The sequence below is a fragment of the Lampetra fluviatilis genome, chromosome 47, assembly GCF_964198595.1.
Source record: "Lampetra fluviatilis chromosome 47, kcLamFluv1.1, whole genome shotgun sequence".
Lineage (NCBI taxonomy): Eukaryota > Metazoa > Chordata > Hyperoartia > Petromyzontiformes > Petromyzontidae > Lampetra > Lampetra fluviatilis.
Genome location: NC_136321.1, coordinates 5,687,268 through 5,702,061, shown reverse-complemented (window position 1 = coordinate 5,702,061; position 14,794 = coordinate 5,687,268). Strand labels below are relative to the sequence as shown.

The 14,794-nt window shown below is 46.8% G+C and overlaps 1 protein-coding gene across 8 annotated transcripts in view; it reads right to left on the bottom strand.

Annotated features, from left to right (window-relative positions):
* Positions 1-11,613, bottom strand: part of SYTL2 (synaptotagmin like 2) — an 81,177-nt gene extending 69,564 nt beyond the window's left edge. For all 8 annotated transcript variants that reach the window (XM_078877279.1, XM_078877280.1, XM_078877283.1 and 5 more), the window contains exons 1-2: positions 11,405-11,613; positions 6,659-7,328 (exon numbers count right to left, since the gene is read on the bottom strand). In XM_078877279.1, the coding sequence (XP_078733405.1) occupies positions 6,659-6,759 (101 nt within the window). In that variant the 5' untranslated portion in view covers positions 6,760-7,328; positions 11,405-11,613. The remainder of the gene's footprint in view (positions 1-6,658; positions 7,329-11,404) is intronic.
* Between the last annotated feature and the right edge of the window lie 3,181 nt (positions 11,614-14,794).

Genomic DNA, 14,794 nt, shown 5'->3' with positions numbered 1-14,794 from the left:
TTACCAGCGAAACGTCGTACTCAAACTGTGAATGTTGCGGATTCACTCTTCAACACGCGGGTGTGCTGCAGTAGTAACACTATAAATCCACGGTGTTTTGTAATCTTATGGTCAATTAAAAAAATTCACACTGCAATAAAAACATTCGGAACTGGTTTTGTCTATGGGGAGTTCTGCCATCACGAAAATGGATTACGCAATGCTCTTGTATGGCACAGAGTGACGTTTAACCTGTTATACAAGCGTTAATTGCAAGTTATGAGCGGGGAGGGGGGGTGTCTGTGGCCATCATCATCCAGGATAAACGAGTACCACTTTGCAAGGAAGTCAAACAGTGTGGTTGGTACTATGGATAGACTCGCCCTCAGCCATAGGAATGTGGAAATTCCACCTCTGGTCTGGTTTGCAAACAGGAGATGTGGAAATATGTATGCGCAGAAGAAAAAAAAATCCAGGCTTCATATACATTTATTTAAAACAGCCAATTAAACGTTATCTCTATTATTACAGATGTTATAATCTATCGTGATGGAACCTCGGCTAAGCTCTTTGTACAGAAGCCAAGGTGGTTACGGTTTTTTTTCAATCAGTTTCTCTACACACACACGCCCACGTTAATTAAAACCCAGCAAAACATTGTTAATTAACAGACAGTGTGTGACGTTTCACACTTCCATTGCAAAACCTTTCTTCGTTTTGATATTATTGTCATATATTTATTACAATATATTTATTACAATTATGAATAATTATTAATTATAATGTATCCAGGTCCTAAATAAATACAATTTATATATTTAAAAAAATCAATAATTGCATTACAATAATATTATTGAGCGAGAGTCCCTGGCTCTTATCAGGCAATCGAGGCAAATTTGAAAATCCATACAAAGGAATGTCAAGCGCTTTTCATGATTATTGTAGTATTTGTTATTTTGAACTTCACATCGCACTCCCGGCATCTCGGGGAGGACGCTGCGACAGCGGTTGAATGGTCAGCAGCGCACCGAGACTCGCGATCCAGAGGTCACCGGTTCGATTCGATGGTCCGGCACGGCGGTTGAGAGACACCGGTGCCAGTTTGTCAAATCCCACCCGCCAATCGCCTCTGTCTGCCCAGCAGCATAGATGGGCAAACCACCCATCCGGTAGGTCACGTGTGTGGTGGGGTAAAGTGTGGCTACGCCGAACTCTTTCAAGTCATCCGGCCAGTGTGCTGGAATAGGCCAACAAAATCCACGAGATGGGTTCTCTCAAACCCACTCGAGTGGAGGCCCTCGCAACAGCAGCGGTGGTGGGAACAAGAAACTGCAGGGCTGCACCTTTCTCTTCATATCTATTTAAACAATACGCGTGAGCAAATGCGTGATTGTATCTGGAAGCAGTGAAGATTTCTGTCAAAATACGTAATAACGTCATGGCAATCTACAGCCCTCAATCAATGCAATGCTGGATGAAGGCCTCCCAACACATCTCGGTAATGACGCTTATTTCACCATACTTCACCATGCTGGTCAGTGCAGGTTGACAGAGTGGGGGGGGGGGGGGCAGTGCTCAGCACCGGTTCAGATATCGCTCGTCAATGATGTTAACACCCACCGAGAGTCCAACTCAGGTCACTGGGGTCACAATACAGCCCTCTAACCACTGCACCCACATCCCTGCGTTAGCATTGCTATTAACAACAGTACGATTGATTTTATAGCCCTAAAATGCAGTACAGTTAATTTCACGGGCGTAAATGCTTTATCAATTATATTCACCATTCAGGGTCATAACGTTGATAAAACACTGCCTCACCATCGCTTGGCACGTTCCCCCGCCCCGGTACAAACTCTCAACGCAGGAGCGATTTCCCAAGCGCTGACCAAATATACCCACGAGACCAGTTCGCCTGCATAGCCCCACGTTGACTTCTTGCCAAGAGCTTTAGCAGTGACTTGGTCAGAAGACATCGACCCCACACCCCCCGCAGAATGTTGGAGCAAGTGCTGTTAACAAGCAGCACACACCTGTGAAGGCTGGCACGGCACATCAGGTGGGCGGGGGTGGCCAACACCACGCCCGACCGCCTTTGTCTCCCCCGGTGCCAATTTTTTTTTTCACGAGTCGTGACGGGGACTCGTTTTAAGGGTGAGTCGACCTCGAGGAGGTCCAGCACCGGATCAAATCTTCGCCGCCGAGCGGGACTCAAACTCGGGTCACCGGGTTCGTAGCTCAGCTCGTGGACCCGCTCGACTGCAGCTCCCCCGCTATCTTTGTCCAACAAAAACACATTTTACGGACAAGCGAATGCTACTGAAAATGAATTTCCTTCCTGCAAATGTCATCCTGACAGCCCTTTGTCGTCCACTGCTGGACGAAGGCAGCCCCCATGCCGTGTCAGTCATCGCGGTTGTATTGACCATACTTCGCCATGCTTGTCAGCGAGTTGAAGGGGGGAGGGTGGTGGTGGTGGTGGTGGGGTTACGGAACTGGTTCAAAATATCTCTCGCCACCGATGTGAGCCGGTGCCGGGCATTGTACTCGGGTCATTGCAGTGGGCCGACCACTGTGCAACAATCACCCACGTTTACGTGAAAATGCACACGTACCCTTTCGAGAAACTATAAAAAGAAAAAACCTCTTGGTATCCTGGAGTTTATATTCGTGAACAGGGCCTGCGCGTCAGGCGGGTGCTGGGCTGGGTCCTACACCGTCAAATGTCCCTTCGGGCCCCCCACTGTTTGTACTGGTGAATCAGCGTCACGGTGCCCCCCCCCAACACACACAACAGCTCTACTGCCCCCCCTGCCCCCCCCCATCTGAGAGGAGCTGGAGTCAGAGCAACACGACTGTCGGGACGCACGATCAGCTGCTCTGCTGGTTGCAGGATCGCACCACTGCTAGGGTTTGATGATCATCAGCAGCTGGAGCAATGCTCAATCCACTGCTGGAATAAGGCCACCGCAAGCCGCTGCCACCTCTCTGAATCCTGCGATACAACAATCCACCCAGCCGGGCCCCTGCTGCAACACACGGGCTCATCTCATCGCTCCATCTCCTCAACGGTCGCCCGCTCGGACACGTTCCATCCCTTGGCTGCCGCTCCGTCGTATCTTACATGTACGTCATCGGAACGGAATTGAAAGAAAAACTAAAATAAAATATCTACATGGGTTCGTCTTCAGGTTCGAAGACGAACCCGAGGCTCGCACAAGGCCATGCGGGAGGGCGTGGCACAGTTTGGCACCAGCCTCCAGAGTGCGATCGTGCCGCTACGATTCTCTAACAACAACGACGCTACGCCGCTCTAAATAAATTAACACAGAGCCGCTTGCGTGTTCCGAGATTCAGCGGCGAATGGAACACCCACCGCGCAACCTGCAGAATTCTCGGAAAGGGTTAAGAAGATGGGAATGGAAGACGCAAGTTGTTGTCGCAGCTGCTTGCAATCCGAGTGTGGTCCTCCTTCTGGGTTGGGCTGCGTGCTGAGCATTTTTCCCCTCCAGTTTTCATTCCACCAACCGAAGATAAAGCGTGGCGAAAGCTCGAGAGGGAGATGTGCTCGCGGCTGCACCCGGAGAACCGCACCAAGAGTTACGATGAAAAGTCTGCTGTTACGTTTTTGAAAGTTTGGTCGAGAGCGATTCTACATTTTTGGGGTTGGGTTACGAATTTAAAACACGCGCGACATCCCCTCTTGGCGAAGCCGCTTAGCAATCCGATCGTGGTCCTTCTGGGTTGAGCTGCGGGCTGAGGATTTCTTCCCTCAAGTTTTCATTCCACCCGTGAAGATGCCTGCAGCCGTAGCGCGTGGCAAAAGCTCCAGAAGAGATATGATCAACACGCGACTCAACCCGGAGAACCGCACCAAGGGTTACGATGAAAAGTCTACGGTTATGGTTTTACAGTTTGGTTGCGAGTGATTCTACATTTTTAGGGTTAGGTTATAAATTTGTAACTCAGCGCGACGTCCACTCTTGCGAAACATGTCAGACAGGTCGATTAAAGATGACTCCATCGCAGGTTGGGTGGAGTGGTGTGGCGCAGTGGTTAGCGCACTGTGCTACAAATACGACTTCATCGGTTCAATTCCACGGCTGTCCATGATTGGCAAGCAATATCAGAAACCGGTTAACAACAGCAGGCTGTTTGTTTCAGAAATAATGCCTCGCATTAACTGCAAGATACATTGACCAACTGACCACGACCAAACTGGCTCACACTGACACTCGCTGGCCACCCAACATCCTGTAGGATCAGCTACAATCTGCTCTACTATCTGATTTTTCATACCATTTGTCATACTAAAATACATTGCTAAAACAACAAAGATCCCCCGTATAGCCTTAACAGACTGTAGGAGCAAGTGCTGTTAGCGAGTGGCACCTATCAAGGCCGGCACGGCACACAAAGGGGTGGGTGGTCAGCACCATGCCTGGCCACATTCGTCTCCCTAGTGCAGATGTTTACACACATCACCAGGTACTCATTTGAGGCCGAGTCGACCTAGGAGAGGCCTAGGACCAGTTCAAATCATCGTCACTGGTGTCGATCGTGAGTGGGAATCGAACCCGGCTCACAGGGTTCTTAGAGCAGTGTGCTAACCACTGTGCCACCGTTCCCCACATTGCTAACACACACACGCACAAACTTACAACTCACTGTTGTCACTTTTAAAAAATTAAATGTTGGTCATTTCTTTGCATTTTATTTCCAATGGTGCCTTCGAGTCATGTCAACAAAATACCGAGACATCGCACTCCCTGGCTTTTACATTCCTCCTCGAACACACCTGGGTGGTGTAGCCGTCAACAGCATCAGAACATCAACAGCAGGCCAATGCGCACCGCATCTCCTTCACGGACGGCAAATCAATGACACAAGACGTAGTCGTGCGATTGTGGCCATCATGCAAGTTGAACTTTGAATCCAAATAATAAATCCATAGGGGACTCGGAGATACATGGAGACACACACAGATCAAAAAGAGATACGCAGAGATACACCAAGACAAGCCACAGTCATTGCGATTGTCGCCATTCAACCCAAACTATGGACCATATAGTAAGCAACTGTCGTCTGCGTTCCTTCAACACAGGAACAGCAACACTACACGAACTCTTTCCAGAAGCCCTCTCATCGTGGCCGGAAGACCTTGACATTGGCATTTAGCTCCTCGACCATCTTGCTGTCATCATTTACAACGAATAGAACAAAACAATTCTGCAATCGAAACTCTCATCAAGTAGCGCAGAGAGCAGTGCATCACTCTGCTTTATCCCCATGCTCAGGGGTGCACTTTCACACACACCCTGCTACAGAGAGCGACAATCGTCGCATGGCCATCACACCATTGTTTTAATTCTCAGAGCTGGAAGTAGCTGAATTCATAAAAAAAAATGTTTTTAATACAATTGGAAAAAAATCTATTTAAAGCTTTCGTGACTGCAGGGATTCATATTCTTGGTTGTTTCGATAAAGTCACATAGAAGGGAAATAATACAATAATAAAAATAAAACATAACAATGGGAAATGTTTTCTTGTTGCGCAGTCATTATTGACAAAGCTGAGACCATCGGCTCACGACGTTAGAGAATGCAGTTTGAATCACAGCCGGCTGAATCGCAGATCAGAACCCAGCAGCTCAGATCTAACCTGGGGTGCAAGGGTGGTGAGATGTCAGCTGTCAGCTACCTCGCCTGGTAAACAGGAGAGGTCGTGGGTTTGATCCCAACCCTTGACGCCTGTATATTTGGAGTTCGCGTGTCTCTCTGCCCGTGGTGGCGTGGATTTTTCACCGGGTCCTCCTCTGGTTTCCCCCTCCACATTTAGATTTTGGCTACTATAAATTTCCACGTGATAAGCCACTTCGTTGAGCTATCATTTGCGGCCAGGTCACTTCTGAAAAAGAGCTGTATAGCTCAGTGGGCCTTACCTGGTAAAATTAAATAATTAAACTTTAGTTTAACCTCTGAGCCACACAACCAACTCAACAGCTGTTAATATAACACACAGCACATTGCAACTCACTATACTAGAGAACGCAGATTAGTTCACAGGGGCAAGACCAGACATTGCTACCACCTAAGGTAGAAAGGAAGTTCAAATGTATTTACATGGCTACCTTTATAACCCACACATTTCAAATGGCTATCACGTAATTCACCAGTTTTTTGGGGCCACATCAAGAAAGCAGAGCCACTGAAGCTACGCCACCTCGGGTGACCCCGACAAGCAAAATGCCTGTTCTCGACTCATGGACTAGTTTAACCACGGGTGGCTGAAACCTGGATTCAAACCCAGGATACCAGTGCTCTGACCCCTCAGCCAGCCGGCCACCTCATCATTTGTCAACTTCCGCTAAAATGCAAATCCTGGAATGGGGTGTATCCCTTCGTGCAGGGGATAAGGGTGGAGCAGAGAGTCACTTCAATATTTCAATTTAAAGCTTTCGTGACTGCAGGGATTCATCTTCTTGGTTCTTTCGGTAAAGTCACGTAGAATGGAAGTAATAAAATAATAAAAATAAATATTATATTACTTTATGATGTTTTAATTTTTTTTTATTTTATTATTTCCATTCTACGTGACTTTACCGAAAGAACCAAGAAGACACTTCAATATTGTTTATTTCATGGCACAGCTGAAGGGCGAGGGAGCTGCAGGACTTACTTGCAGCGGTCTTCCTCCTTCTGCTTGAGGTCTGCATCCCGTTTGAGCACTTTCAGGATGGCCCTTTGTTCTTCCTCCGTCAAATAACTGAGGTCCAGCATTTTGTCGCAGGGATAGGTCCAATCTGTGTGTGTGTGTGTGTGGGAAAGCCTCCTTTCCTCCCTCACTGGTCACCAACTCGCTCGCACGTCGGTTAAAGCTTTTGTTCCTTACTGATGTATGTTAAACTTAGACAACCACCAATTTTCGAAGTGCCCTTTGAGTAAAGCTACTTTGTAAACAGCCGGTGCGATTAGTGTCGTCCGTAATGTAGTCCTACGATGCGCAACTTTTTAAAAATACTGCGACCTCCGTGCCGAAGTTGCCCGTGGCTTGGGCGAGTCACCCAGTTTTAAAGGTGGGGTCCAGACGAGTCACATAGTCCGCGTGACTAAGTGCTTGGCAAGGAAAAACGAGCATCACAACTTTGTATTTTCACCACATCTTTAAACACGGCTAGTGCAACAGTTGAAAGCTTTAAAAAAAAAGTTAGATGTCGAATCGAGGGGACCCCCTGTGTGTCCTGAATGATCCTATCGCCGTGTTTGTCAACGCATGCTCTGTTGAACTCTTGCCGAAGTTCGCCGCGCGTGCCGTGGCCGGATTGTCAGGCCAAGGGAGGTGGGTGGTTCTGGAAAAGAAATGAAATTCAAAAAAATGAGTGCAAGCAGACATGTCAAGCAACGATGTACACACGTGGAACTTGTAAGGCATACAAAGGCAAAGATCCCCCGTACAGCCTTAGCATAATATTGGGGAAAGTGCTGTTTCGCAAGTACATGTGAAGACAAGCGCTTTACATGACGGGGTGAGTTGGCCAGCACCACGCCCGGTTTAAGACAAACTTTGCACGAAACGCTTCGAGATTTTTTTTTTATTAAATGTTGTGTTATGTTTTTACGACACTAGGCTTTTTGTTTCAGCAAAACATTAAAGTACATGACCAAGTACAAGTCCTGAATGTTCTGCTGTAAACCTACAGGCTGGTGGCTTGAAACTAATTTGTGTTTTGTCTCCTTTCATATTTCCTTCATTGTTTTCTCGAGTTGTATCCCAAACATGTTACTGGTATCATGCCACGAGATGACGATCCATTTGGATCTCTTATAGGGCATTGCAACCCTCCGTATAGCAAAGTACAGCCCATAAAAAGCAGATATCAACATCGTAGGGGGAGGGTGCTTTCCCAACCGTTCCAAGACAGTCAACCAATATTTGTAATTCTCAGAGATAGAATATAAGAAATGTAAGTTTGGAACCAAATTCATCGTGATAATTTTTCTACAGGCCATTTGGTAACGGAGCCGAGACCAATCAACTTCCAATGAGAACCCAGTTTAATCACACGCCTGGATTTAAAGCTCGGATCTCGGGAGGCGACAACTCAATGCCCTGGCCTCTCTGGCAGCCGACTACCACAATTAATATATTCATCTATTATTATGTTGAAAGATGAGTTATTATTGTATTATCCATAATGCTCAACAATACAGAATTTAATACAGTATTGTTTTGTGTGAAAACAGGACTCCCATAATGCACACATGACTCCTCGTAAAAAGGTTTCAGTTTTGTTGCCAGAAAGAAGGGGAAAACCCCTATTATTATATTTTGGTACTGGCAAATGATGTAGATGCTCACCCCGAGCCCTCGTTACTTTGATAGTGCCGCTGTCTTTGAGCTGTATGCCTTGTGGCGTCCTCTGGTCTAGCACCAATTGAGACGAGGCAATTGAGACGAGGCAATCAGTTTCAAGGACAATGCATATATTATCAGAGTGTGTGTTTTTTTTTGCATTTTGACCACAAGTATTGTGGTTAATGCACACATGATTCCCTGTAAAAAGGTTTCAGCTTTGTTGCCAGAAAAAAGGGGAAAACCCCTATTATTATATTTTGGTACTGGCAAAGGAGGTCTAATTATGAGAACTCCCATCGTCATTAAGAGTGATTGCTCTTGCAAAACAATATCTGGCAACCCAGCAGTATTTGTTTAACAGGACCGACCCTGTTGATGAGACCCAAAAAAAGTCAAAACCCAGTCCACAGTTTGCTTGTTTAAAACCAATACTCCTGGCTAACATTGTTCTGGAAAGTCGCTTGACTCACAGTCGAACATTTTTGCATTTAATTTGTGCAAAATTAACGACACATTACATTTCATAATTAAAGTCCCTAATTGTATGTGATCATTGACAAGTCCAAATCGTTCACAAGTCAGGTGATTCACTGCGCTAAGAAGTCAGAAGCATCAATAACTCAGGACAGGAGTCTAAAAAAAATCAAGCCAACACAGCAACATTCTTTGCTTGAAGTCAAACCCTCCCTGAAGGAGCAAAAGATTAATTGAACCAGCCCAACCAGTTTAAAATCTCGTTCTCTGGCTGTGTTTGAACAAAACTCTGTTGTAATACTGGTAACCAATGTACACTCCTAAAACAACGTTAAATTTATGCGGCTCGGGAGGGTGGGGGGTAGGTTATTTTATACACGTGCGCGTTAAACACGTTGACAATTTTACCATTAACCTCGCCAAACTAACTAAACTGTTCGCCTTCCAGGAGAAAATCCATACGGAACAGGGAGAGAACATACGAAATCCACCCAAAAAAGGCACCCGAGTTGAGACTATTGGCTAAAAAAATGTCAAAACTAAAACTGAATGTTGATTCATTTTATTCATAAATTGGCACGTCGGTTCATCACGTGACAACTTTATTCATTGGCTGTGTCGGGTGGAGGAGAGTTCACGACACATTTTTTACTTACGCGATTTGACACGTAAAAATAAATAATGAAGGCCAGTCAGTTTCATAGACAATTAATATATTATTATCAGAGCATGTTTGTTTACATGTTCGCCATAAGTACTGTGTGTGGTCAAAGCAGACTTGATTCCTTGCAAAACGTAATCTACTTGGTGCTTGAACATCTTACCACCTCCGGTTTAATTGCCAGAAAGGGTAACAGCAATTCTTGTTTTTTTTTAATCACTAAACTGCCAGGACGCTGCAGGGTTGGGGGGGGGGCCTTGATGTGCCACGTATTGCCATTCCCGAGAATAGAATCGACAGCCACCAAGCCAGCGAGAGGGTGGGTGGGTAGGTGGTGGGCTTAATTCCACCCGCTAGTCTTGTCGTAGTTGTCGTAGTCATTGCGATTACAACAAAGCCAACACGAAGCCAGAATTAATGTCAAGCCCAGGCCCAGGCCATTCACACAAATAATGGCACTGCATTCCGAGTGATTGCTTCAAGGAGGTCTCAACCCACATCCCACCTCCATGCATGGCCAGTTAATGAGCTTCCTCCTTCTGGGCAGGGCTCATTTTGTACAACGCAGCTTTTATCAATCCGCGCGTGGAATGTTTCGTTGAAGGGAATGAGGTGACATTAAGCAACATTTCGGACGATCAGTGAACCAACGCCCTGTTGACACGCTGCAGTAAATCCCTTGAAAAAGATGGACTCATTGTAGGGCACATTTCGTATGTTTTAGTTTTTGCTCGTGTGTAGTAGTAGTTTAACACGTAGGCTTTCGCGACCAATATTATTCATAATCAACGTTTTTGGGTGTAGATCGCGTTATTTATAAATGCTTCAACACACCGGTGGGCTAAAGCAGTGAACTATTTGTCTTTTGTCAACGTGACACTTTTTTACTGATTGGCCGTGTCGGGTGGTGGAGGGTTACGACACATTTATAAATAACGCGATCTAAACCTAAAAACGTTGATTATGTAGTAGTAGTAATAAAGCCACATGCATGTACAGTAGTTTTCTGTTATTTTTGATTATTTTCTTTTAACCTATCCACGTGACTTTACCGAAAGACCCAAGACGTACAGTATACACACACATGTAGTCTACGTGCTTAACTTTGTAACAACGATGCATGGTGAAGCTTAAAAGGAGGGGTTATATTATTCTATGCAAACGCCTCACAACATCACGGCGACTGACCACAGTTGCAATGTTAATTTTTTGCCATTTGCACCGTCACACAATCAATGTTTTTGTGACGAAATAGTTTGTATACCGCCGTGAAGACAGCTTTGTCCGCAGTGTCTAGATGTACTGGTACACAGATTATTCTCACACTCGGCGTAAACTATTAACGCACGAGGACGGCTGCTTGCGTTGTGGCCGAAACGTCGTGAGAATTATTTTATTATGTTTCATTTTAATAATTTTATTATTTCCCTTCTACGTGACTTTACCGAAAGAACCAAGAATATATTAACGCACTGTTAGGAACTCCGGATTGTGTGAACACAGACAGAAACATAAGCTTTACAAGCCCCCCCCCCCACCCAAAAAAAATTCGTAACTTTTGTGCGATCAAATTATTAATTTACTCGACTCCAGCCACACGGCAACACGAAGTAACAGCCAGCTCAAAGCGAACTATTCAATCCGTGTACGCAAATTACTAGGAAAATGTTGCAATTTTTTTTTTACCCTTTACTGGCACTAAAAACAGGTGTTAAGATGTTCAAACACCAAGTAGATACACCGAGAGCATTGCAGGGCATCAAAGTCTGCATTTAAGCGCACGCACTTGCGCACAAAACACGCACACTGCCACGAGCATTGTTTGTAAACGCGTCGCACAATTAACCCCGTCGTTGATGCAGACAGCGCAGCAGCAGCAGCATCCTTCATCAACAGGCGTGTGTAGGGTTAGTGGTGGTGGTGGTCGTACTCACGCGGTTTGCTTTGCTGCTGCTGCGGCTGGAACGGAGCGAGCTTGTGGCTGGTGGAAGAGCCACACGGGAAGGAGATCCACAGAGACTCGCCGCTACCTGCAGTAACTTTTACAGCTCCCCCGGAAGGCGGATGCCTTGAATGTGCCAAACCTCAGCCACCTCCCTAACCAAGTCCCCCCCATTGGCTTTGAGACATCATGAATATGAGCCACCGGTGACGACAAAGCACGCCGTGACAAAGCGCTGTGTGTGTGTGTAGGGGGGTGTTGTTTCGTGCCATGCGTGGGGAGCGGTAGTGTAGTGGTTAGCGCTACGAACCCGGGCGACGCGAGTTTGAGTGCCGCTCACCGGCTAGCACCGGTGACGATTTTCTGAACCGGTCCTGGGCCTCCCCCTAGGTCGACTCGGCCTCGAATGAGTACCCGGTGCGGCGTGTAAACCTCGCCAATGGGGGAGACAAAGGCGGCCAAGGAAGTGGTGTTAGAGAGAACCTTATGAAGGCCGGTACGGCACGCGAGGGGGGTACGTGGCCAACACCACGCCCGGCCGCCTTTGTCTCCCCAGCGGCGATGTGCACACACAACGCCAGGTACTCATTTAAGGCTGAGTCGACTCAGGGGAGGTCCATGACCTCACCGCCGAACACGACACGAGGACGTGACGTGCGGATGAAACGTGAAAGCACTGCCCCCGTAAGTTGGCGTGCTTAGAGCTATGCACGTGTTGAGAGAACGCGCGCGTTCAGCCACGATGGGACAGGGGCTGATGGGTGCCTTGTATCGTTCAGCCCACCAGCTGCCCCCACCGAGAAAACAGCAGTAGTAGCAGCAGTAGCAGCAGCTCGTGTGTTATCAGGACTCATCCAAGAGCGAGGCTTGAGTGTGGTTTCATGAAGTGTTGGATAAACTCAAGGATCATAGTAATAGGTTTTTACCCTTTCAACTGGTACAAAAACTGACACCTTTATACAAGGCATCTTGTTTGCAATAACCACAACACAAGCAGTCAAAATGCAAACAAAAAGAAACAACTCTGATGATGATGATAATATGCACTGTCCTTGACGTTGATTGGTCCACACCTGAGACAGCTTTTCTTAGAGCCTAGTCTCCATTGGTGTTGGACCAGATGTCGCCAAAAGACGTACAACTCAAAGACAGCGCACTATCAGAGTATTGAGAGCTCGGGGTAAGCATTTACACTATGAGACCTCCTTTACCAGTGGCAAAATAAAGTAATATATAGTAATAGGTGTCAGTTTTTGTACCAGTTGAAAGGGTAAAAACCTATTACCATATTTTGCCGCTAGTAAAGGAAATGTCTCATAGTGTTAACTCAAGGATGGTTTCCCATGCAACTCGACCACTTAACGCGAGCCGTGGCAGGGAATCCAGCTCACGGCACGCCACTCGCAGGGCAAACTTTTGCCAACGCATCCAAATGAACCGAGAGAGGGAACCGCGTTGTTGTTGTTGTGTGTGCGCCGTGTTTGGTGTTCTGGCGGGCAAGTGTGTGTCACGTGACACCCGTGAACGACACCAGCTGCCTCCCTGCGTAAGCAGCAGCACGTGTGTTTTAAGCTTAAGAGACTAATCCACGAGTGGAGGCTTCGTGTGGTTTGATGAAGTGTTGGAGGAGAAGAGCTCAGGATCGTTTCAGATGCAACTCGACCACTTGACGTCAGCCGTGGCAGGGAATCGAGCTCACGTTTTGTTTTGTTTGTTTGCCGAGTTCACAACACGGTGCGCTAACCGCAGTGCCACCACTCCACCGAATGCTCATTGTATAACATACTTGAACGTCCCATCCGAGCCGCAGCACGTGTCACGTTTTAAGTGTGGAGGTTCATGGAAAGTTCGTGGAAATTTAAGTGCGTAAAAAAAGACCCGTTCAGTTATCAGGTCTGCATGTTGCTGCACATGCTTAATTGAAATGATCTCATTAAAGCTATATATATAAAGTGGTCGGTCTGGTTAAACGCGTCACGCCCGCCAGCTTGCGGAACGCGATTAAAACATTTCTCCCCCGGTCCATGTAATGAGCGTTTTAAATAAAACGTGGGTTATTTAGTAACCTGCCGTTATCGTCACCGCCGACTAAAACTGCAAGACGGGCTCGGTCAGGTAGGTTGATAAAGACGGCTGCTGTTGAGAAACACTTCATGCCGCTGGGGTATTTTTGTATTGCTTCGTCTGTCTTTTGGAACGTATTGAATTTGACATTTCAAAAGTATTGCCAAGGTCAGCTGTTGCTGTTTCATCGCCTACCCCGTGGCTGAAAGGAATGCTGCAGTGCATACCGACGAAGTCGGTTTACATTTATCACATTTAAGCCCGAGTTTACATTAATTGTACGAAATGAGCTCACCAACAACGCCACACTTCTGTTTTATCCACGGTCAAAATGTCTCCCTTCACCCAGGGATAGCATTGCTCATGTGATGATGTCTTAGCAGTGCGGTCGCGTGAACTTTCGCAATTGTCGGGTCAACCACCAAATACATTTTTTTCCGAAATCAATGCTTTATGAGACACGCACAAATGTACAGCACACTCCACCAATATACCCTTTTAGTTACGACTGACGGGTCTGGGCTACACAGTGTCGCTGCGTGGTTAGGTCCTGGGGTCTTGGGTGGAGATGTGTTTCGATCTTTCGCGTTTCGATGAATCACCGTCATTCCACTGGGTGTACCCATCGTACACCACACCCCTGCGATATTTTCACGCACGATGATGGCTTGTCTGTAAGCGCGACATACTTGACATAGTCGTTACCATGTTGAGCAGGGTTTCCCTCTACCGCACCCTCGCAGCTTCCACGATGTGCATCACTCTCGCTCACCGTGCGAGATGTTCGCGCAGTGCCACGCATCGTCATTCTTCGCGTAACAACGCAGCGACATTTTTGGCTCGCGATGGAGCAAAGACGGTGCGCTTTCAGACGCGCTTCCGCGGCCGTCTGGAACGTTCTCCCTTCCGATACTAGGAAAGCAACTGGAGCTCTGTAACTTTTAAATCGAGGTTGAAGACTCGTGTCTTTAGAACTGCTGCTCGTGTTTAGTTTGTTGTCCTTGCCCCGCGCCTCCTATTAGCGCGGTTGGCTACGCACGGTGCGAAAGAAGTTCAACGTACACACATGCATGAGCGTGTCTTATCACTTCACTTGCTCTCCAACAACGAATGCATTTTGTTGACACTCCCAAGTCAGTTGTAGCTCAGTGGGAGGTCGTCCCTCCTATCCGCGCTATGTTGACAGAATGAGTTTCTCTCTCCCCTCTTCTGTAAGTGTCCTCTACTTGAATATTTAATTATGAAGGAGGAACGGTGGCACAGCGGTGAGCGAACTGCGCTGCGAATCTCAGCGATCTCAATTTTATTCCTGGCCACG